The following is a 22,773-nucleotide window of genomic DNA, read 5'->3' as shown; positions in this document are numbered from 1 at the left end:
TTTTTTCGTGTCAGGTATACAATGAACAGATTCGTGATCTTCTCGGAAATTCCAAGCCTTTGGCTGTGTGTGAAGATGCTAATAAAGGGGTTGTAGTCCAAAATTTAACATTGCATCAGGTATTTATATTGTTTGTTGATGTATATTGATGTTTAGATGTATGCATGCTTTTCCCAAGGGGGCGCGAGTATGTGCTTCTTGCTCCTCGGATTTTCTCTCCTCCATTGAGTTCTCACAGTCCCTTTAATATTTCCCGGACTGGGGCTTTGCTTCTAATCATATTCCTGATAGGATATTAGTAATTTCTGTTTGAATTGTCAAATCTGATTCGTTATTCCCAAGGCAATCCCAAAGCTCACCCATTATGTTATTGGTGTGGCTTTCCATATTGGGTAATTAAATGTTGGAAAAACAGCTCATGCAATAATTTACTGGTGGTAGTGACAACAGGCCGCGTTGTCTTGCCAGACAATCTTCCGAGCTACATTTTTCACTCTACCCAAACAATCTTGCAACTACCTCCTTCTACCCATCAGACTTCCACCGTTATATGTCATGACACACTGACCAAAACCTGGCCAATAGCATTTGAGAAAATAAATGTCCTGTGCATTCCATAAAATGAATCCAGTTCATTGTGCAAGGTGCACGGGTCAATTGTTTATGCAGATGTCTTTGCTGCACTGATCACATGACTTAAGAACCCTTGGAAGGAACCATTCCGAAAGACCACAAAAATGACAGTGACCTCATCAGTACCTATTAGAATAGTAGGTCTGTTTTGTCTGTTTAATGTCATACCTCTGTTGCCTTGCACTAAAATTCAGACCCTGTATTTCAATTTAAATAATGATCCCAGAAGTGAGCATAACGGAGAAACCTAAAACGCACATCATAATAACCAATCCTTGTGACAGAATCTACTGGAAAGGTAGGACGCATTACAGTGACTATTCTGAAGTTAATAAGAACAAACGAAAAAACACACGGGGTGTGGCTACATGGCCACGTAAGAGGACGCGTATCCCGGAGCTCCTGCTGATCCGACAAATATCCTGAGGCTAAAACAGTGCAAAGAAGGAGAAATGAGCAACAACGAAGAAGCCACAGCGTTATGAATATGCCGTGCACACAACGCTGGAGAAAGCAGGAATGATACCTGCAGGATGTACAGTATATGACTGTAAGAAGTTTTGCAGTGAAGGCGAGCGTCCGCAACAAAATGGCGCTTGGGCAAGAACAAAGGGGAGCTGGAAGCAGGCAGCATATGTGAACTGCAACAGAGCTTGGATCTCGAAAGGAGCCGCATCGGAAACCCATTGAAAAGAGAAGGAAGGCCGCTCTAGCTACAGTGTGCCTCGAGACACAGAATACAAGTGTCGGATGGATGCGTACAGGGCCTGAAAGAGCGAAGGATACATTGTGGCGAGAACCGCAAGGGAGAAAGCGGTGTTTGGCAGGAGAAAGAACTTCGGACACAAAAACGATGGAAATCCTTGGCAGGAAGCGACGTCCCTTGGCCGACCTGCTGTGCAAGCGGAGACTGGGAAAGCAGGGAAGAGAGCAGATGGGGGCACAGACAGGCAGCACGGGCACACACGGATACCCCTTCAGAGTGCACCGTAGACCAGACAGGAGAGCGGCACCCGATCACCGCAACTCCCAGAGAAGGCGAACCGTGACTCACAGAGCATGCTGTGTGTGAGGGAGCAGGATGGCTGCACGCACACAGAGAGAAACTGCGGACCACTCATTATAACGTGCACCACGGAGGGGCTTGAGCATCTTGCGCAGCATTGGAAGTGTGGAGAGCTGCAGTTGCGCTTATACTTAGCCCCAGCTACTGCAGGCCATTGGAGGTGCTGGATATATGGATTGAGGCGGGGGACAGTGCAGACCTCGGGCGGCGCAAACTCATAGGTGGGCCCTCAAGGATTGAGGAATATTGTGCAGGGGAGGGACCTGGCCACGGCTGCGTTGCAAAGCTCACATTGGGGCGGCAAGGTAGAAGTCTTGCACGACAAAGGTGGTGAGGAGCTCCAGCCGGTGTCAAGTTGCTCCAACAGGAAGTTCCATACCTGGAGCGAACGAAAGTGCAAGAACAGAGGCAGTGTGGTAACCCCTGAGGCCTGTACGTGCCACAACCATAGGAACTGGGCACAGTCTGTAACTGCGGCAACAAGAAGAGGAAATAAGAAGCACCCGGTTCAAGACTATATGCACCCACAACTGTGTGGCTAAAACGAGAATAATGCTGGCTTGAACATAAACTAGTGGGAACTCTGCCCATTGCATGGGTATTGGGGACTGTGACTGAGCCAAAGTGCGAAGCGGAGTGTCCCACCTGGACTCAATCAAGGGCCCACATTGATCTGATGAGCGCAGAGAGAAGTGGGAGTATTAAGTATTAAGGAATAGTGACGGCAGAAGACAAACTGCCATTGACTGCAGGAGTCGGAGGTGAGACGTGGAAGGACACAGCCCACTCGAATCGCGGCTTCTTGGGCCACCACACAACGGAGCCCGCAGACAGAGACGTTTCAACGCCTGGTGGAACGTTCAAAGTCACGATAACACGGAAGTGCTGGAACCTAACAAGTTACAAAAGGGTTGCAGGATGTCCGTGAAAGGGGTGAAGGCCAAGAGCAAACAACCTACAATGGAGACTTTTACAAAGGTGCAGCGGACCCCCTTGACACCGACACAGGGTGCAGTGGCAGCTCCTGCGGATGGCACCGCAGAAGGAGATAACCACCAGGCCCTGGCAGCCATAACAGAACTGAGCGCCAAATGGGGTACAGCAATGGCGGACCTGCGGACGGCCCTGGAGAACAAAATTGATGCAGTAAGAATTGAAGTCACCCTGCTGCGAAAAGACGTTCGGGCGCTGGTGGAAAGAACAAGTGGCCTGGAGAGCACAGTGAAGACTAACACGGACGTCAGCACAAATAATGCAAAAGAGGTCCATGTACTAAAACAGCAGGTGGCCAACCTTGAAAATCGAATGGTAGAGGCGGAAGGAAGGGCAAGGCGTAACAACATCCGAGTGGGCGGCCTGCCGGAGGGAGAAGAGGGCCAGGACCCCACTGACTATGTTGAGAACATGATCCTGTAGGAGATCGTGGCAGATAAGCTCTCACAAGGGTTTACGGTTGAATGTGGGCCCTCATGAGGAAACCACGACCTGGGGCACCGCCGCGGCCAATAATAGCGAAAATTCTGAACTATAAAGATAGGGAAAAGATCTTGGAATTTTTTCGTAGTGGCGGGACGATAGAAAGAGCATCCACCAACATCACAGCATACCCTGACTATATTATGCTGGTGCTAAGACAACGGTATAGCTATGTGGCGGTCAAGAGGAGACTGCGTACGGCTGGCATGAAGTACATGCTCTTGTACCCTGCGAAGCTAAAAGTTTTGCACAAAGGCAGAGCACTTTTTTTTTTGAGACCCCGGAGGAAGCGGCCTCATGGCTGGACTTGCAGGGTTGTCCAGAGAAAGATGAAGAGCAGGATCGTACGATAAGTGATGAGAAGGTGTCGTGAACACTGTGGGGATAAGCGGGAGGGATAGTCTTAGTATGGAGCTCTGGCATATTTGATTGGTATTGGGTGCACTTGGACTTTGTAACCCTGCTGGACTGAAACATGGTGAATAAACTGCACAAGTGAACTAGGTAGCGCTAAGAACAGGAGCAACACGTCGGGAACAACCTACCCCTGAGAGTTAGTAGTAAGGCGGCCACTAGTGCGACTATATCCTGCTGAGCTGCGAGTATAGGCTTTTTGCCAGAAAGGGCTAGATGTGGGGGTGCCTAAGATCCAGGGATGGAGCTGGGCAACAGTTGGGGAGGGTGTTTTTGGGGAAAGGTAGGGCGGGGTGAGGGGAGAAGAAGGGGGACTTGTGTTTATAGTTAAGGGGGTTTTAGTTTTAGTTGGGGTTTGAGCCTACATAGACTAGTTAAGCAACTGATGGTGGACTGTACAGGAGGGGGGGGAGGACTTTGTAAGCCATGGGGGATCTTAAAATAGTTACCTGGAACGTCAGGGTGCTCAATAGTTACCTGAATAGAAAAAAGGTTATGCTATATCTACGGACAGAAGACAGATATTGCTTTATTGCAAGAGACGCACCTGACGCGAGATAAGATGGAGATGATTGGGAGGAAATGGAAGGGAACCGTGGTGGGCTCGCCATATTCGGTTTATGCCAGAGGGGTGATAGTCTGGGTGGCGCCACACGTCCCGTTTCAGCTGTTAGACACTGGTGGAGACGGACGGGAGGATGGTCGTGATGAGGGGACTGGTTGAAAACTGGGAAATAAGTATTGTGAATACGTATGCCCCGAAACAAAATACTGCAGCGTATTTCAGAACGCTGTGTGACAATCTTAGTATGTGTGTGGGGAGTGCGGTGATTTGGGGGGAGACTTTGTGTATTAAACCCTAGGGTGGACAGATCAGATGGGAAAATAGATAGGCCTACCCCGTCAGCCAAGGCGCTACAGACTCTGCTGAATGACTTTGGGCTGAAGATGTATGGAGGGCGCGTCATCCTCATGACAGACAATACTCTCATTAGTATGCCCCACAGCAACTACACACAAGGCTGGACTAGGTCTTTGTCACTCCAAAGATACTGACGGAGGTCACGCAAGTCGAATATAAAGCGAGAGTCCTCTCGAACCACTTGCCCTTAATCCTTAGATGGCAATGTTGTCCCCCGAGGGCAAGAATCCCGACATGGCGCCTCAGGGCAGAGGCGCTCAGAGACCACTTTTTTAGGGAGGATATGAGGGAAGAGATCGTTAGTTACTTTGAGACAAACACGGGCAGTGTGGACTCGGCGAGCACATTATGGGAGGCCTTCAAAGTTTTGATGAGGAGAGTGGCTATTGCAAAATCTAAGGGATTGCAGGGAGGGATCCTGGCGGACCTGCAGGAAACTGAGGGAGAACTGGAAAGGGCACCTAAGGGAGAAAACAGTACCAACCAAGACGCGGATCTGATATCGAGACTGCAGCAAAAGTGCACGGGGCACTGGGAAAGGCCTGTGCAATCTTAATTATAAAAAGTATATTGAGAGGCAGCATGCGGGCGGAGATGAGCCAGGAAGGCTCTTGGCATGGTTATATAAGAGCGAAACCCCTAGACCTCCGATTAGATCCATAATAAGGGAAGATGGAAGGGTGGTGGATACACAAGAGGGAGTTAAAAAGTAGTTTGCAAACTATTATGAGCTGCTATATGGGGACGATGAGGAGGAAAAACGCGCGATGATAATGGGAACACTGGAGGACATGTGATTGCCGCAGATAAGTGCAGAGGAACGGGAGGAGATGGTCGCACAGATAACTCTAGAGGAGCTAGAAGAGGTGGTGAGACAGTTACCAACTAGTAAGACCCTGGGGGCTGATGGACTCCCGAGTGAATTTTATAAAATATTCAAGGATGAGGTGCAACCCCCCCACTCCTCCCAATGCTAGATATGTTGAATGAGGCCTATGAGCTAGGCAGACTGCCGGAGTCGCTCAGAGAAGCGATTATAATACCACTTCCCAAACCTAATAAGCCGGGGCATAGCTGCAGTTCCTATAGACCTCTGTCGATGTTAAATCAAGGCAGTAAAATTTTGACTGCCGTTTTGGCAAATAGGTTAAGGAAAGTTATAAGCAAGTTGATACACCCGGACCAGAAGGAATATGTCCCTAAAAGGAACATATCTAATAATCTTAGAAGGCTCCACAAAATAATTGAATATGGAAACGAAAGTGAAGACGAATTGGCAATCGTGTCGTTGGATGCAATAAAGGCCTTTGACTCAGTGAAATGGCCATGGTTGTTGGCGTCTCTGGCTGGCTATGGGATGGGCCCAGGATATCTGCAGTGGGCTAAATTGTTATACAGTGAACCGCTGGCCAGGGTTAAGACCGGGTCAGTGATATCGGAAAGGTGGAAGCTCCGTAGGCGAACAGGACAAGGTTGCCCATGGTCCCCTATGCTTTACATATTGGCCCTGGAACCCCTAGCGATTTACTTGAGGCGGCAATATGACAAGATAGGCATCCATGTGGGTGGTGAACGGCACCTGATATTATATGCAGATGATATACTGTTGTACTTGCAATACCCAGAGGAAAACCTCCAATATATTTTGGAGGTGATGGATAGGTATTCGGAATGTCTGGTATAGCGGTGAACCCTCAGAAGTCTAGCATGTTCCTGTTGGGTGGTTACAAAGGGATCCCCTCGAAGCATTTACTGGTGTTACAGTTACCATGGACAGCTGATACATTTTGCTATCTGGGCATTGACATATACCACACAGTGGAGGGAGAGCATAAGCGCAATACAGAAGTAGCCATTAAGAAAATTGAGAATTGCATGCGGTTTTGGGAGAAACTGCCTTTAGCTATGATGGGACGTAGCGCAATGTTAAAATTGTGGTCTTGCCTAGGCTCCTGCACTATTTCGGGAATATCTCGTATATGATACCAAAGAAGTTCTTTAGAAGACTAGCTAGTATGTGTAGAGATTTCTTGTGGCAGGGCACACGAAACAGAGTGGCACTCTGGAAGCTACATAATGTTTACGAGAAAGGGGGCATAAAACTGCCTAATTATGAAGTTTATTATGTTGCAAGTCAGCTGCAATACGTAGCCAGAGGATGGGACCTCTGAAGCCAGACTGCTCTGTCGGGACTGCGCCCCATTTTATCTGAAGGAGATTATTTGGCTGCCCCAGGCAGTGATTGATGGACGCCCAAAGATGATGGTGCTAGGATGGAAGATGTGGCGAAGGGCTTGCCAATTGATGGGGGAACTCATGCCCGTGCTCCCCGCAGGTACCACTGGTCGCACTGGCGGGTGGAGAAGAGCACTTAAGGATGATAATCTGGAACCACTGGGAGCCGGTTGGCATAGCGACAATGGGAGATATTTGGCAGGGGGGAACCATGATTGACTTTGGGGAGCTGGGGACGGAAACCGGGTTGCACACTGGCCAGTATATTACGTATCACAGATTAAGGCGGAAGATTAAGTAAATGTGGCCCGAACCGGTTCTTGAAGGAGAACCAGATGTTACAATATACATAATATATGATATAACAGAGGGGGATATGAGATATCTAGATTCTACAAGATGATGATGTCCAAAGTGGGAAAGGAGGTGGTGCAATTGAGACTAGAATGGGAGGAGGAAGTGGGGACCCCGATGGAGGATGGGATGTGGGAGCGAGTCCCAGGGTATCCGAGGGTGTCCGAGGGTATCATAAGAAGGTGTTGAGAAACACGAGACTTAAACGGATGCAGTTGTATATTACACATAGAGCGTATCAGACGCCCCAGAGAATAGCCAAGTTAAAAAATGCGGGACAGCAGGCATGCCCTAAAGGTGATGAGGAGAATGCGGGCATGGTGCATATGTTCTGGTCCTGCCCGGTTATTGAGTGCTTTTGAGTGCTTTTGGGGTGAGTCGCATGCAAACTGGCAGGAAAGGGTATTAAAATTGTGGTGGACACTGTGTGGGCCTGCCTGTTAGGGGGGGTTCCCTAGGCCGCGAAAACTTAGGCATGTGAGCAAGCTGAAGGATCTGGCATATGCACTTGCGAAAAGGAGAATTGCTATGGGGTGGAAGACATTCCACAAGCCACGAGTGGAGGTATGGTGGAAAGATCTGCAGAAATGGGCGCAGGCGGAAACTATGGTATGGCAAGAAGATGGCAGCGCTGTGGCCTATTTACTGTCTTGATTTAACATCGAGGGCGGGTGAGGTCCATCAAGTCCCTCCTCGGGATGATGTCCTCATGCATCTATCTTGTACCCCTTTGCAGACTTCGGATGCGTCCGCTACAGGAGTTCCTCGACGCCTGCTGGTTTCAGGCAACGGGCTGCTTCGAGGACAGGATCCCTCTCGACGAGGAGTTCCGCCGGGCGATCCTATGGTGGAGTACCCATGCTCACCTCACTACAGGCACGGACTTTCAAACCCCAGCGTTTCAGGAGACGGTGACGACAGACGCCTCTCTGGAGGGTTGGGGGCCCACACCAAAGATCTCCACGCAAGAGGCCTTTGGCTCCCAGAGGAGTGGTTTCTCCACATCAACATTCTGGAGCTCCAAGCAGTGTTCTGTGCGCTCAAGTCGTTCCTTCCGTCCCTCAAGGACAAAGTGGTGAGGATCTTCACCGACAACACCACCACGATGTTCTACATACGGAAGCAGGGGGGCACCAGATCACCAGCCCTATCCAAGGAGGCCCAGGTTCTGTGGCACTGGGCCGTCGCCCAGGGGATGTTTCTGGTTCCCTTGCGCATGGCAGGAATAAAAAACACCATTGCCGACTCACTCGGCAGGGAGCTGCGCTCGTGCCACGAATGGGAACTACGTCAGGACCAGATGGATCGGCTCTTTCGACGATGGGGCAAACCCCAGATCGACCTTTTCGCGACAGCAACGAACACCAAGTGCCAGAGGTTCGCCAGCAGGTTCCCGCAGCCGAGGAGCATGGGCGATGCTTTCTTGTTCCCCTGGGACGGCCTGTTTCTATACGCGTTCCCTCCGTTGCCGTTGCTGCTCCGCGTCATCAACTAGCTCAAGAAGTCCAGGTGCAGAATGATCCTCGTCGCACCGGTGTGGCCGAGGCAGATCTGGTTCCCGGACCTTCTGGACTTGTCAACGTCCCTACCAGTCAAGCTGCCGGCGGACGCGGATTTTCTCTCCAGAGAAGCGGGCGCCATTCTCCATCACTACCCACAGTCGCTGAACTTGCAGGCCTGGCTCCTGCAGCACTAGAGTTTAGAGGGTACGATATCCCGGTTGACTGCAGAGAGGTTCTTGCAAAAGCCAGGGCGTCCTCAACTCTTAAGTGTTATGGTCATAAGTGGAAGAGGTTCTCTGTCCGGTGCCGTGCACAGAAGATTAACCCTCTGCGTACCTACTGTTGCTGGCCAAAGCTGGACTGACTCACGCTCCATCAAAATACATCTGGCTGCCATCTCCCGATATACCAGGACTACGGGACGGGCGTCCTTGTGGTCTCATCGCCTGGTGAAGGAATTTATGAAGGGACTATTCCGTTCGTTCCCGCCAGTGAAGGCTCCTGCCCCGGCGTGGGAGCTTAATGTGGTGCTGACCAGGCTCATTGGGGCCCCATTCGAGCCTATGCATTCGGCGCCTTTGAAGTTCCTGTCATGGAAGACAGCGTTCCTCGTGGCCATCACCTCCGCACGACGAGTGGGAGAGATCCAGGCCCTATCTTGCAAGCCTCCATACTTGACTTTTCATGACATGAGGGTGGTGCTGAGTACATACCCCTCCTTCATGCCCAAGGTGCCATCGGACTTCCACCTCAACAAGCCCTTGGTGTTACCAGTTTTCTTCCCGTCGCCTTCGATGCCGGCCGAGAGGACTTTGTGTGATGCTGGAAATGCATCGGAGGGACAGTGCCTCCGTATCCTTGTCCTTTACTGCTTTTTATCGTATGTTCTGTCGTGTTTTCCCTGCAGGAGTTCATGTGGGACTCCTGGCGGTGCAGTTCTTTCTTTTGGTTTGGTGAACAGACCCGTGGGTTACCCTTATGGCACCCATGGGTGGGGGTACAACCCTGTGCCCCTAGTGTATGTTTTTGGGCACCTGTGGGTGGCCGCAGAGCAGGGTATGGGCTGGTGGCAGCTCCATGCTGAATTTGACAGGTGCGCGCAGAGTATCCTCCATTTTGGGATACCCCGGCCCTGCCATTGGGATCAGTTGATTCCTGATGGAAAAGATGGCGGCCCCGGTGGCCTCTTGCTTTCTATTACCCTTTACCTTGTTTTCCCCAAGTCCTGGGAAGCCCTGACTCTGTCCCTTCCTCTTGACTGGCTGTTGGGTGGAAATGCCATATATGGTGGTGTTGTGAAGGCCCGGCCAGACTCGCTGGAGCCTTCCTGGTGATGTACGTTGTGGGTACCTCCTGTGGGTGGGACCTGGGTGAATAGAGTGTATGACGAATATGCATTCTGTGTTGTGGGTGTCTAGTATCTGGTGGTTGACACAACCCCGCCCGAAATCGGTATGAATGCAGCTTGGAGTGTTGAATGGCTCGGTACTTGTCCCAATACACATAACTTGTTGTGAGTGACTGGAGAGAAGTGATGGCCTGAATACCACGTGTGCCTGATTGGATGCCTGCCTGCCTGCCTGAATGCCCGTAGTTGTGATTGGATGCTTGAGTGTGACCCAGCAGAATGAATGGGAGATCAACATTATATCTGGGGACCTCTCACTGCTAGGAATCGTGTTCAGAAGCTGAAGTCCACTACGACGAGTAACTGGAGTAACTGACGCTTGATCTTGAAGCCCTGCTGGACGAGAAGGATTGCTGTTGCACTCCTTCGCAATCTGAAAGCTGCTGTGCCTCCAAGGACTGACCCAGAGAGGACCTGGTAAGGCAACCTCTTCCCGAGCTACGAGGCACCATCGTGCACAGCTGATCTTTGCCAACGCTCCCTGGTAGATAGACCTTCGACAGGCTGCCGACCCGGTACGGGGACTGCTGCGGAACTCCAAGGAGAAGCACTCTGACTGTTGTCCGCCACTGTCGACGACCGCCGTCGCCGACCGGAGCCGCCGTGCTCCCGTGTGCCTAAGAACTTCCATTGATCATCGGACGTTCTCATCTGCATCGTCACCCGCTTTTCTCCCGCTGGAGAAGGCCTGGCCGTCGACGCACCGAGAAGCATCCACCGGTGGGTTTCCCGCCACCTAAGGACCACAGAGACGCCAATGACTCGACGCCCTTGCTGGGCCACAGTTCTTCATCATCTCTTTGCGGTCCAGAACTATCGTCACGAGGTGCCCCGCACGTCTCTTCCTTGCAGGACGCCAACGCTCTGTAGTCGACGAGCACGGCTAGGAACAAAGCTGCCACTTCCCTGTCGTAGTTCAACCAGTTCACCGTCGGACCTTCGACGACCCGTGACTCCCGCCTTAAAGGGAGGGCACTCAAGAAGGTTGTCAATTCCCTGACACCAACGCCAAGTTCCCCGACACCTCTCGACGATCCGTGGCTCTCGCCTGAAAGGGAGGCACTCAAGAAGGATCGGTCGACGCAGCGTCGGACAACTCTACTCCACCAGGTGCATTGGGGGGGGGGGTAAAACCTTAATAGGAAGAAGTGAGACTATTGAACATATGGACTGGGCTTGTGCAGTATATCTTTATTTACAGGTTGCCCAGGTGGGGGGGGGGGGATCTCCACACAGAACTGTGTCTAGGGTACGGGCCAGTATTCTGCCTATTGTTTCAACCATCTTACGTTCCTGCTTATCTCTATTGCTGGTTTCCTCGTTATTAATCTGTGTGACATTTTAACTGTACAGTTGATGCACTTTAATGAGATTTGATAACATTAGTGGTACCACTGTAGAATTGTATATATTTATCATTTTGATTTATCATTATTGACTTACGAGTACAAAGTGCGTTATTGTGATCGTGTACATACCTTTGAATATTAATTATGTAAAGACTGTGTTTTCAGTAATACAGTGTGTGGACATTCCTTTGTGGGGGTTCGGGGACTACACTGTACTTAAGAACCAGCCTGCATCACCTCCTGAGAAGCTAGGCCTTCATTTCTCGTCCATTGCTACCTTATAGAGAATCTTGGCTGGGGTCTTCTGTGCCTCTCCTCTACCATATAGAGAGCGGAAGTACAGACACCCCCTACCGGTCTTTACAATTTGCACTTGCTGGATGTAGCTAGTGCGCTGAAGTTCTACGTGGACCGCACAAAGAGTTTTCGGAAGACGTCACAACTGTTTGTGAACTTTGGGTCTGTGAATCAAGGGAAGGCTCTCTCGAAGACTTCCATTTCCAGATGGCTCTCCGACTGCATCATGCACCGTCACCGGTTGGCAAACCGACCGCTGCCCGGTCGTCCGAGAGCCCATTCGACCAGAGCGATCGCTGCTACTACGGCGTTCCTGTCTGGTGTGCCCCTGCTGGACATTTGCAGGGCTGCTACGTGGAGGTCTACGCACACCTTCACAAGATTCTACTGCGTCGATCAGGACTCCAGGGAGGAGTCCAGGGTCGGCCAAACAGTGCTGCGCAACCTGTTCGCCTAAGGTGAGCCTGGTGAGGCGGTAAGAATTGCTTAATGTTGAGTTTTGGATGTAATGCTTAATGTTGAGCCTTGCCACCTCCCGTGGTTGTGCATGTGTATACTGCCATGTATTCTTTTATTCATGAGCATGTGAATCCATGCCAGACCCCATGCTGGAGAAGGAACAAGTTACTTACCTGTAAATGTTGTTCTCCAGCATGGGTCTGGCATGGATTCACATGCGAACCCTCCCACCTACCCCTCTGCGGCTCTTCACTTGGTCATACTGCCACTTTGCGTGCTATCAAATGTGAGGATGGCTGCCAGAGGCGGGGCTTAGGGAGAGGGCAGTCATTGGCTGGGGGCAGTATGGTTACTACTAAGAAAGACAGATCAGAAACGAAACTGACACTGATTTTTTCTTTACCGAGGATTCCCAGCCTGACGAAGGGGAATATTCATGAGCATGTGAATCCATGCCAGACCCATGCTGGAGAACAACAGTTACAGGTAAGTAACTTGTTCCTAACCCATTCCAGAGAGACATAAATCCAGATTTTCGTTAGCCACTCTTGTTCTGTTGGGGGCACGGGTTGTTTCAATTTTTGGGCTATGAGTGAGACAACCGCAATAGTCAGTATCATATATGCTTTCCTCTATTTTTTTCAGTCAAAACCTCCAGGCTATTTCCCAAGCCTAACATTGCCTGCCCATATCTCTTCGTATCTGGGGACCAAAAATCTCATAATTGAAAAATCTCATCATTGACACTTTCCCAATACGTTTTAATTTTTGGACAGTCCCACCATCTCTGAACTCAGTTGCTACCCCACCAACATTCCCCCGAGACCTTCTTATGAAACCTATGTAATTTCCCCAGTGTGAGGTGCCATTGTCCTTAACCCAGATTTTTCGTATTTGAATTGCTTGTGTCAATTTAGGAATTCCCTTCCATACCACCAACCATCGAGTCTCCGTAATGACACTACCTATATCTTTCTCCCATAGTTTCATATAATCCCATTCCACTTGACTTGTGTTTTTTCTGAATATCATGTACAATGCTCCAACCATATGTTTATCCCCGAGTTTGCTGTGATACATTTTTCAAAGGGGGATAGTTCTCTTATTATGAAGCACTTCATCAACCAATGACGAAGTTGAACATACCTCAATCTTTCATTTTCAGTCAATAAAAACGCCAACTTGCATTGTTGAAATGTTCTAATCTCTTGACCCTCTTCCATGTCGCCCATCTTCAAACATCCCGCTTCCTCCCATGCCTTTAATGCATTTAGCTCTAATCCCAGAGTAAACTGAGGACTGTGAAAAAGAGGTGTAAAGGGGGAGGGAAATGTAGTAATGCCTGATCGTTTCGCCACCGCGTCCCATACCTGTGCTACTAGCACTTTGATTTTGCTTTGGTACATATCTATTGGACGATCTCGCTTGTGGCACCAAAGTACTTCTTGAAGGGGTTTACCCACAACTGCTCTATCCATTTGCCCCCAAATGTTCTCCATGTCACCTTTAAACCATTCTCTAATAATTCTCAGTTGGGCCGCTTGATAGTATAATTTGAAGTCTGGCCCTCCATGCCCCCCTTGGGTACTGGCGCTGTTAGTATCTTCCATGCTACCCTTAGTTTGTTGTCTTGCCAAATTTAATCTCTCATTATCTTAAAGTGTTTTTAAAAATTTCCAGGGGACCCTTATCGGTAATGCCTGGATGAAGTACAACACTTTCGGGAGGGCCATCATTTTGATTACATTTATTCTTCCGGTCCACTATATTGTCAAGAAGTTGCACCTCTAAAGCCACTGTTTAACTGACACCAGGAGGAGAGAGATAATTTGCTCGCTGCATTGATTCCAAACAATCAGTTTTGTACTCGGGTATCTGTTCCGTCAGTATAAATTGGTTTTCGTAACCTTCTCTATATTTTGTTGCTTTCCCTTACTGAAATTTCATAATTTCTGTATGTTTTTAGGCCCACAACTTCCCCAAATTGTGTTAACAATGTTGCTGGTATCGGTAAAGAAGAGGGTACATCTGTTACCATCAACAGTAGGTCATCCCCAAAGGCCATTACTTTATGGTCTTCACCCCCAAATTGAATACCGTTTTTGATTTTCTCCTCATTCCTAATTTTAGACAACAGTGGCTCAAGATGTAGTGCATATAATATCGGGGATAACGGGCACCCTTGTTTAGTCCCACGGGAAACCCTTACCTCTTGGGAGAGATCTCCATTAATGACTAGTCTTAGAATTGGAGATTTATATCTTATATTTGCAAAAACATAGGACCAAATCCCATAGTTTCCATTGTCGAGAATAAAAAGGACCATTGAATTGGATCAAACGCCTTTTCGGCATTGAGCGTTATAACCCCGACTGATAATCTTACTCTGTTAACTTTCTCTAATGCATGGCTCACCCGTCTAGTGTTGTCAAATGTTTGCCTGCCCGAAATGAACCCAGATTGATCAGGGTTTATTAATTGTGGTACTAACTTTCCCAGACTGGTTGCTAATAATTCGGTGTGCAGCCTGGCATCTATATTGGTAAGAGCTGTGGGCCTATAGGACCCATGTTGAGTTTTGTATTTTCCAGGCTTCGGGAAAAGCACCACCTTTGCCTCTTCCATTAAGGACGTAATACACCCCCCCCCCCCTAAAAGAATTGAACAATGCAGTCAATACAGGGGGTGAAGACATCTATGTAGGTCTTATAAAAAATTGCTGGGAAACCATCCGGTCCCGGTGCTTTGTTGAGAGGTAGAGACTTTATTGCCTCACGTACTTCATCTACTGTAATCTCTCACTCCAGATCCTCCCTGCCCCCTGCCGCTAATCTGTTTAACTGGCATTGTTGTAAATAATCAGATTATTTTTGAGGGTCTGGGCAGTCCGAAGAATAAAACTCAGAATAGAACTCTGTAAGCAATTCTGTTATTTCTCTAGAAGAAGAGCAAATTTGACCCCGCCAAGTATCAATCTTGCAGCTAGTCTTAGCTTCCTTTTTCATTCGGACTTGACGTACCAAGAGGCGGTCGGCCTTATTCGCCTTAATATAATAGGTCTGCCTCAAATACAAGAAAGCCATCTCGGCGCGTCTTGTCTATGGTAGGTCTAATTGCCCTCTGAGATACCTGTTTTTTTCCACGTTTGTGCCCCTTTATTCGTTTCCATCTCTTTAATAACTGTTTTTAATTGTGCTTCCAGTCCCAGTTGGGCTGCTGCCAATATCTTCTCCCTCTGTGCTTTGTTTGTTATTAGTTCTCCCTTCATGGTCGCTTTGAAAGCATCCCATACCCATCTTTCCGGTGTATCTTGGGTCCGATTTAGTTAGTGAAATATTCCTTTTATTCTGTCCCTAATTTCATCACCCATTATCTGATCCTTTAATACGTATTCTGGAAATGTCCACTGCCATAACCCTGACCCTTTGTGTTCTTAGGAGATTGTTCACTTTAATGGTACATGATCAGAAAGAACTATTGGGCCTATATCCATCTGTGGTATTCTTCCTAGCAATGAAGCTGAGACCGAAACATAATATATCCTAGACAAGGCATAAAGTAGTTTTCAAAAATTGATTAGCAGAGTTTGCTAATTAAAAATGTATTGATTAGCAAACAGACCCATTTGATTAGCAATCTTGTCCTAATATTGTTAATGTTGCCAGAAGTTATTTGTACCGCATACATGAAATGAGCAACAATACAGCATTTTTGCATACAGCTGAAATAAGACATTAGTGAGAACAGTTAGGACTTCCAAATTCATTAAAATTCAGCTAGACCTGCAGGTCGGGTAACTTAGTTTACCCTATTCAACCTAAGAGAAATGCACTCAACCCATAGCAACAGATGACAACAAATGTGATATATGTAAAATGGTGTATGTCGCTACAAACCCACTTTATGGTTGGCACACTGCTGCCACCCAGAGGCCAGCTATGCACAGTGAAACTTGTATTTAACATTTACTACAAACAAAGTAAAAGTTAAACAAAAGTTTCCAACATCAAATGGTACTCGCCCTTCATAAAATCTATTCGACTATGGGAGTGGGTGAAAAGACTTTGCGAGCTGTGGATGAGTGTCTGTAAAGGGTTAGCTGCATGAAGGGACACAAATCGATATGATAATAAAAAGCCTCTGAAAACAGTTTGGCCAACTGTCTCCAGCAGGTGCTAATATATAATGCAATCATGATTATAAAGCACATTGAGCTCTATAGTACAGTGTATGGTGGTGCAGTAGATCTGTAAAGTTAGCAACTGGATGGAACTATTGATCACTACTTTGCGTAAACATCTAGTTAGCTTTGTGTATTGAGTATGTAAGAGGAAAGAAAGTAGGACACTACGCAGAGTGGATGGCGTAGCAAGCAGAGAACTGAGCAAACTAGGTGTAATATTGTAGTTTGGGGTCATCTCACTTTAAGGGAAGCTGGTATAAAGCAAAAGGCTGATACAATAGAAAGTCAATGAGTATGGCATCAGCTCATGGGTCGAGCACCAACTGCACAGATGTATGTAACCAGCAAGTTACAGAACTAGGTTTGTCATCAAAAGCATTTGATCGTGTGATCATGTACATTTTCAAAAGTGTTCACTTGTCAAAATGATGCATCTTCATCAACAAACTTCAATATGAGATTTAGATACACCACCTTAATCTTTACTGTAGTGCATGGAGACAATGCAGTGTTTCTACAGTGCCAATACTATAATTAAGCATTATGTAACAACTACCATTTTTAGGAATGGAATTGCATGACTGTCTTTAAAAAAATACAAAAACGTTAACACATACTGGTCTTTGCCAGACAGGATATAGTTAGCTTGATAAAAGTATGACTAAAACTTCATCCCAATTACTTGTGGTTTGTTTTTATTTGAAAAAAGACAAGTAATTTTTGCTTAGCACTCCCACACAGGCCTTTGGCACTTAGTAAAGGAGATGACTACTGCTGCACTTTCTCTCCATTAGCACTTGAAGTTAACAAATCAAAGAGCGGAAGAGAGCACTGAGGGCAATAAAGGAATCCAGGGCTAGCTATGCTTTGATTGACCATGGCAACTTAAATAGCAAATGTTGCTACACAAGTGTCAATTTGATTAGCAAACCTACAGAAGTGCATAGCAAATTGATATGCAACACTGCTTATTTTATGCCTGGACCAATGAATAGAACGTATATCCTTTGTCTGGTGAGTTTCTTTCCATTCATCTACCAATGACAAGTTGTCCATGGTCATTTTTAACTTTTGAGTAGTTGCGATATCTGTCTGACCCCTGCTCTTATCAACCTGGGGGTTCCAAGCCATATTGAAATCGCACATCAAAATAATTTGGTTTTCTGCAAACCGTTCAAACTTACTCAGAACCCCTTGTAAAAATGCATCTTGTCCTGAATTAGGAGCTTATTCCGTAGCCATCGTGAATCACGTTCTCTCCAATTGTATTTTGATAGATATATACCCACTGTATCGACGACTTTAGCCAATATATTATTACCAACCCAACCTTTTAGCGCCATCAACACATCTCCCTTCTTACCTTTACCATTAGATTGAATAATATGTTGATAACCACATAATTGTAATTTGTTTGCATCTTTTCTTGCCACACGTCTCTCCTGAAATGTCACTATATCTGGCTTCTCTCGACTCAAGAACGAGCCGACTTTGTCTTTTAACTGGCGAATTTAAGCCCCTAATATTCAGAGTCAGGACTTGGATTACATTTTTACCTCCCAACTCGATAGGTATACTTTTGATTGTGCCTTAGGTAGCTGACCCCCCCCCTCCTTCCCTTTCCCCCAACAGGCTAACCCCAACTTGCCACCCCTCTCCCACACCCCCTGTCCCCCTGTTCCCTTTCCCTGGTCGACCTGTTCCCCCTTCTTTCCACACATTACACCATTGAGGTTGAGCCCCACTATCCACACGTAGATTATTTTTGTGGGTCTACCTGTACCCAGCAACCTCTGATTCCAAGCTCTGAGCACTACATCCTTCCTCCTGCCACCTTCTTGCTTAACGTTCTTACATAATACAATCGTTGTCACATTTACCCTCTCTGCGACTGTGGCTGTCGTAGTCGATCATCATTTCCTTGGAATTCGTCTCACAGTATCTTGTCACAAGCTTATTTAGTCCTTTGCCATCTTCGAGCTTCCTTTTGATGGTGCTGCTCTTATCCTTCTATCTTCAATATCCGCAAGCCTTCTTCACACGAAGTGATGCTATGTTGTTGTCCTTCTCAAGTAAAAAAAAGTCTGAAAGGGAATGTCCATCTGTAGCGAACCTATTTTTTATTTATAACTTGTACTACTGGACCCATTAATCTTCATTTCAACAGTTACTTGTGCCAAATCTTGGTACAATTTGGATTTCTGTTCCGTTGACCATAAAGGCAGTAGTTTTTCTTGCTGCCGGTAAAATTGCCTCTCTCTGTCCATACCTTTTGAATTGCGGCCATTACATCCCGGGGCTTGCTCCTGGGTCTTTATGTTTCGTGCCCACACAATGACTTGGATCAATCAGAATATCCTCACCCTTGTCCAAATATACCAGATCAGCAAGCACCTATTGCATCGTTGATGTTAATGCCTGATCCTCAATCGTTTCCGTGAGTAATTTAACCCGAATGTTTGATCTCCTTGACCTGTTTTCAAGATCTTCCATTTATAATTCAATGTTTTGTGTCGCCGTTGGCAACTGATCAGTCAATGGATCTATTTTACGCGTGTCTTCTGATATGTCCTGGATCGCAGTCTCATTTGTTTTTATTTGCTCGGCTATATCGAGAATATCATTTTTCAACTCCTGTAACGATTTACTAGATCGGTACTAATGAGGGCAAGTTGTGCTTGGAGCGTTTGTCATTTGATCTTTAAAATCATTGAAACATTTAACATACTTTCATCAGTATGCGCCTCTTATTTGCGCCAACGGTTTGAGAGAGCCCTTTCTTGTTGTTTTTTTCTTTTGGAGCTTAGAGGTAGGAATCCCCTCCGCTGATTCTTTTGATCTGTTCCGGTACATTGTACAAAAGGTCTATCGTCGCTTAATATTAAGCACTCGCTTTAATTCAAGTCTCACTCTTTTCCCTTTTGGCAGTCAAGTAATTCCTGAGGTTTGCCTCTCTTCTTGAGACAGTTGTCTGTTCCTAAAACTGCCCCGTGTGGATGAAAGGCACTTTCCAGATCATGTGGATTCTTTCCCGTGCTAGTTCTGGGGCAACGTAGTCCCCTTGTTTTAATCACAATCTGAAATTGATCTACCAGTAGGTTTGTAGTTGATTCCTCCTATGCGACAAGCCTGTAGTGTATATAATTAATTTAGTTAGGTGCTCAATTGCATGCACGCTTTAATTGGGGACTCTGAATAAAGCAGCGCACAACCTATATTGCGCTGTCCAACCTCCTACCATGGGGGTCTTTAATAGTAATGACAGTAAACTGGTCTCTGGTAATGATGCGCACCTTTTCACTGCGGGTGGGAAGCCTTATGGATGGGAGGGTCCCCCCAGTACCTAACAACATTGGCAGCCGCCTACCTGTGGGCTGTTGCTATCAAATACTCCACATATCAGTCTGCAATTTCCGGAATTCTGTTCTCGCCCACAGGGCAGCCGCAAGTGTATGCTGCTCTCAACCTGCAGTTAGCGCCGCTCTTCAGATGGTAGTGCCCTCTGGCCCCTGTTGTTGGAAGGGGCGCGCCTCCAATAGTGTCCAGGGGTCTAGGCCCCCGCATCCACTGTCTGCACAGCCTCAATGGCGAAATTCTCCAATTGAAGGTAGTCATCCCCCGTTCCACTGTACCTATGGCTCTTCTCTGAATATGCACGAATGTTAGGTGGCCTTGAACCTTCCAAAGTCCAATACCCCAATTGCATTGCTGTGGCTTAATGAACCAGCAAGTCTGATTGCTCACAGGAACCTGATCTTGCTCACGGGACCCTGATCTTCTTCCTGCCACGCCTGTACTATGACACTGCTGGGGCTCCGCGATTCCTGGCTGGGCTGGTCTGGGTATTTGCTGAGGTGCGTCGAGACAAGGTCAGAGTGGATTAGGCAAGAGCGCTTCACTTTGGGTTGCTTGGATCGGTGCCATGCCTTGTTAACTCCTCGCAATTGTTGCGGCCAATTGTTGCCATTACGGAACCAAATGCTTTACTCAAAATGTTTCTCCACAATCACCGAGCTGTTCCAAAGACCAAACGGTGGTCGTTATTTATGTAGAGGGGGGGGTCCCTCATCTTCCTACATGGGGGTCCATGAGGAGCGCTCTCTTCACACTGCACCGATCTTGGCAGCCACCTTGGAATCACATTTTCTTTTTTGACGTTCATAAGTAGTATATTGCAGAAACACTGTTTTCTACAACAGTTGCGTGTGATGCAATGTTTTTGTATTAACGTGTTGTAACTATTCAGTCGTGGGGGAAAAATCCAAGGTAGTTTGAAAAAAACTGTTTCCTACATTTACTGTTAATGAAATTTACATTTTCTTCAACTTTTTCTTCATTTCTTTTCAGACTGTTACAAAATGTCTCCTTTCAATAAATGTATGTGTAGAAAGTAGTACAGTGGTAGTATTGGTGTATTAACTAATTATGTAGCCGAAGGTGTGTTTTAAGGAATTTAATTAAGGAATAGTTGTTTTGTGTGTTTGCTTATATTTGAAGTAGTTGGATACCCCTTAGCCTATTCTAACTGTATGGTATTGTCAATTTGAATTTAAAGTGTAATTTAATGGCTACATTTCCGTTAATGGAATATCAAGTAGTTTGGTGCGTCAAGACAACACATACTAGTGACATTTCTTGTTTGCCTATTAAATGATAGGAAAATGCCCAAACATTCCCTATTGCTATGTGTGTGTACCCTGCCTATGTAAATAAAGTAGGTGGTCTTCTAATTTTGGGAAGTCGGTATCGGGTAATATTTTCGCCAGCAAAAATATCGCCGAACATATGGTCGTCAGGAACGGCCATAGGCGATATTTTTGGTGGCGAAAATATTAGGTGAGGGGGTGTCCCCCGCACATAAAAAAATGATGCAGGGGTGTCCCCCGCAGGGTCCATGTGTTATTTTTGCCGCAAAAATATGGCGATATTTTTGCTTCGCGATATTTTTGTGGCGAAAATATCACATGGAACCGGGAAGTCATAAAAATAAAAGGTATGCTGTCCAAAAACACCACTTTACTTAACAAAATAATTTCCAGAGAGCATCTCCTATTAATGTCTTTTCCCGGTCTCTTGTCATCTTCTTTACAAGTTCTTGCAACTCTTTTATAGGTTCTCTGGGTTTTCTCTCCTTCTTAGGCTTTTTTCCATGAATCACTTTGAATATTTTCTCTTTTTTTTGCTCCTCCATGATGGGTCTCTTATATTTATATACAATGTACTTTAACTGTGATGCGTTACCTTGATAGATGATGTTCCCCCTCTCCTGGGTTGATTTGGTTTTTTATTTTTTTTCTTATTAAATTTCACCTGCCTTATCTTCATGGAATTCTCTTTCGGATCTACAGTCTTTGCCTATTAGCATAAGTGGTGCCTTCCCCTCTTTCCATGGTATTTGTGTCCCATTCTTAATCTCTTTTTCAGCTTTTATTGTGATTCGCTCTCTCTCTCTCTCATTATTACAGTTCCATTTCATAGACTTTAATTTCAATGTCTCATTAGTTTCACTGTGACATGTTCCTTGTATCTCATGATTCCCTGGCGGCCTCTGGGTTCTCCCAGTTTGCTTGAATGCTGCGGAGGGGGGCAAGAAAATATCCAGGGTCTCTGTTCGCTCGGGCTCTCTTCGGTTTATTGCATTTTTAGCCTGCTCGTCTTCTCCTGTGTCCACCTCTCTGTGCAAGCTGGAACTACTGCGGTTATCCGGACGACTTGCTGACTTCCCAGCCTAGTGGTTTCGGCATGTTATACAGGTATTCAACGCACCACAAAGTTGTGGTGGTCGCACCACCACCGCCTTCGTGGTTTCCCTTTCCTTCTTTGAACCCTGCACGTCCGCTGCTTTGCTCTCGCTCTCAGAACATCTCCGAGACTCGCAGGCTTTGCGGTTCTCCTTAGCTCTGCCTCTCTCAGGTGTTACGCTGTTAGAGGGTTTCCTCTGCCTGTGTACGCTTCTCTCTCCTTCTCTCTGCATGGTCCTCCTTCTGTCTCCTCCTCTCAGTTAATTAGAGATTTTTGTTTAAAGGGACAGATCTTCTTTCTTGGTTAAAACAGTATATTTTAGTATCGTCTTCAGCTAAATCTCTGGATTTTACACTATTCTTAACCTCTGATAGTCCCATACATGCCATCATGGGGTGTGTCTTGAGTTCCTCACGGGAGTCCTTGTCTCCAAAGGGTAACCCCTTTAGCCTCAAAGGGTGAGACTCCTCCTTAAGGAGAAGGGACCAATTTCTTCAGTTTGTCAAAGTAGATATTTGGTAGATTTGCTGGTAGCCTATGTTTTTGAGTAACAGAAGTGTCGTTAGATTCAAACCAACCACTTCTTTTTTTCATATATGCAGTATAGTTGCCTGAAGTGGTTATGGCACCAGAGTGGTAAACTATGACTACTGTTGTGAAGGTTTTCTTGCCAAGAGATACTTGGCTGTTTGTAAAGTTGGTCAGTTTACAGTTATTTTTAGTGCCATCAGAT

At 46.7% G+C, this 22,773-nt stretch overlaps 1 protein-coding gene across 2 annotated transcripts in view; it reads left to right on the top strand.

The window, feature by feature from the left end:
• Nucleotides 1-22,773, top strand: part of KIF18A (kinesin family member 18A) — a 375,729-nt gene that overhangs the window by 98,379 nt on the left and 254,577 nt on the right. For both annotated transcript variants that reach the window (XM_069623518.1, XM_069623519.1), the window contains exon 4: nucleotides 15-119. In XM_069623518.1, the coding sequence (XP_069479619.1) occupies nucleotides 15-119 (105 nt within the window). The remainder of the gene's footprint in view (nucleotides 1-14; nucleotides 120-22,773) is intronic.

The sequence above is a fragment of the Ambystoma mexicanum genome, chromosome 11 (assembly GCF_040938575.1).
Source record: "Ambystoma mexicanum isolate Mex_15411 chromosome 11, UKY_AmexF1_1, whole genome shotgun sequence".
NCBI lineage: Eukaryota > Metazoa > Chordata > Amphibia > Caudata > Ambystomatidae > Ambystoma > Ambystoma mexicanum.
The sequence above is the reverse complement of the archived record's forward strand: the minus strand, read 5'-3'. Positions and strand labels throughout refer to the sequence as shown.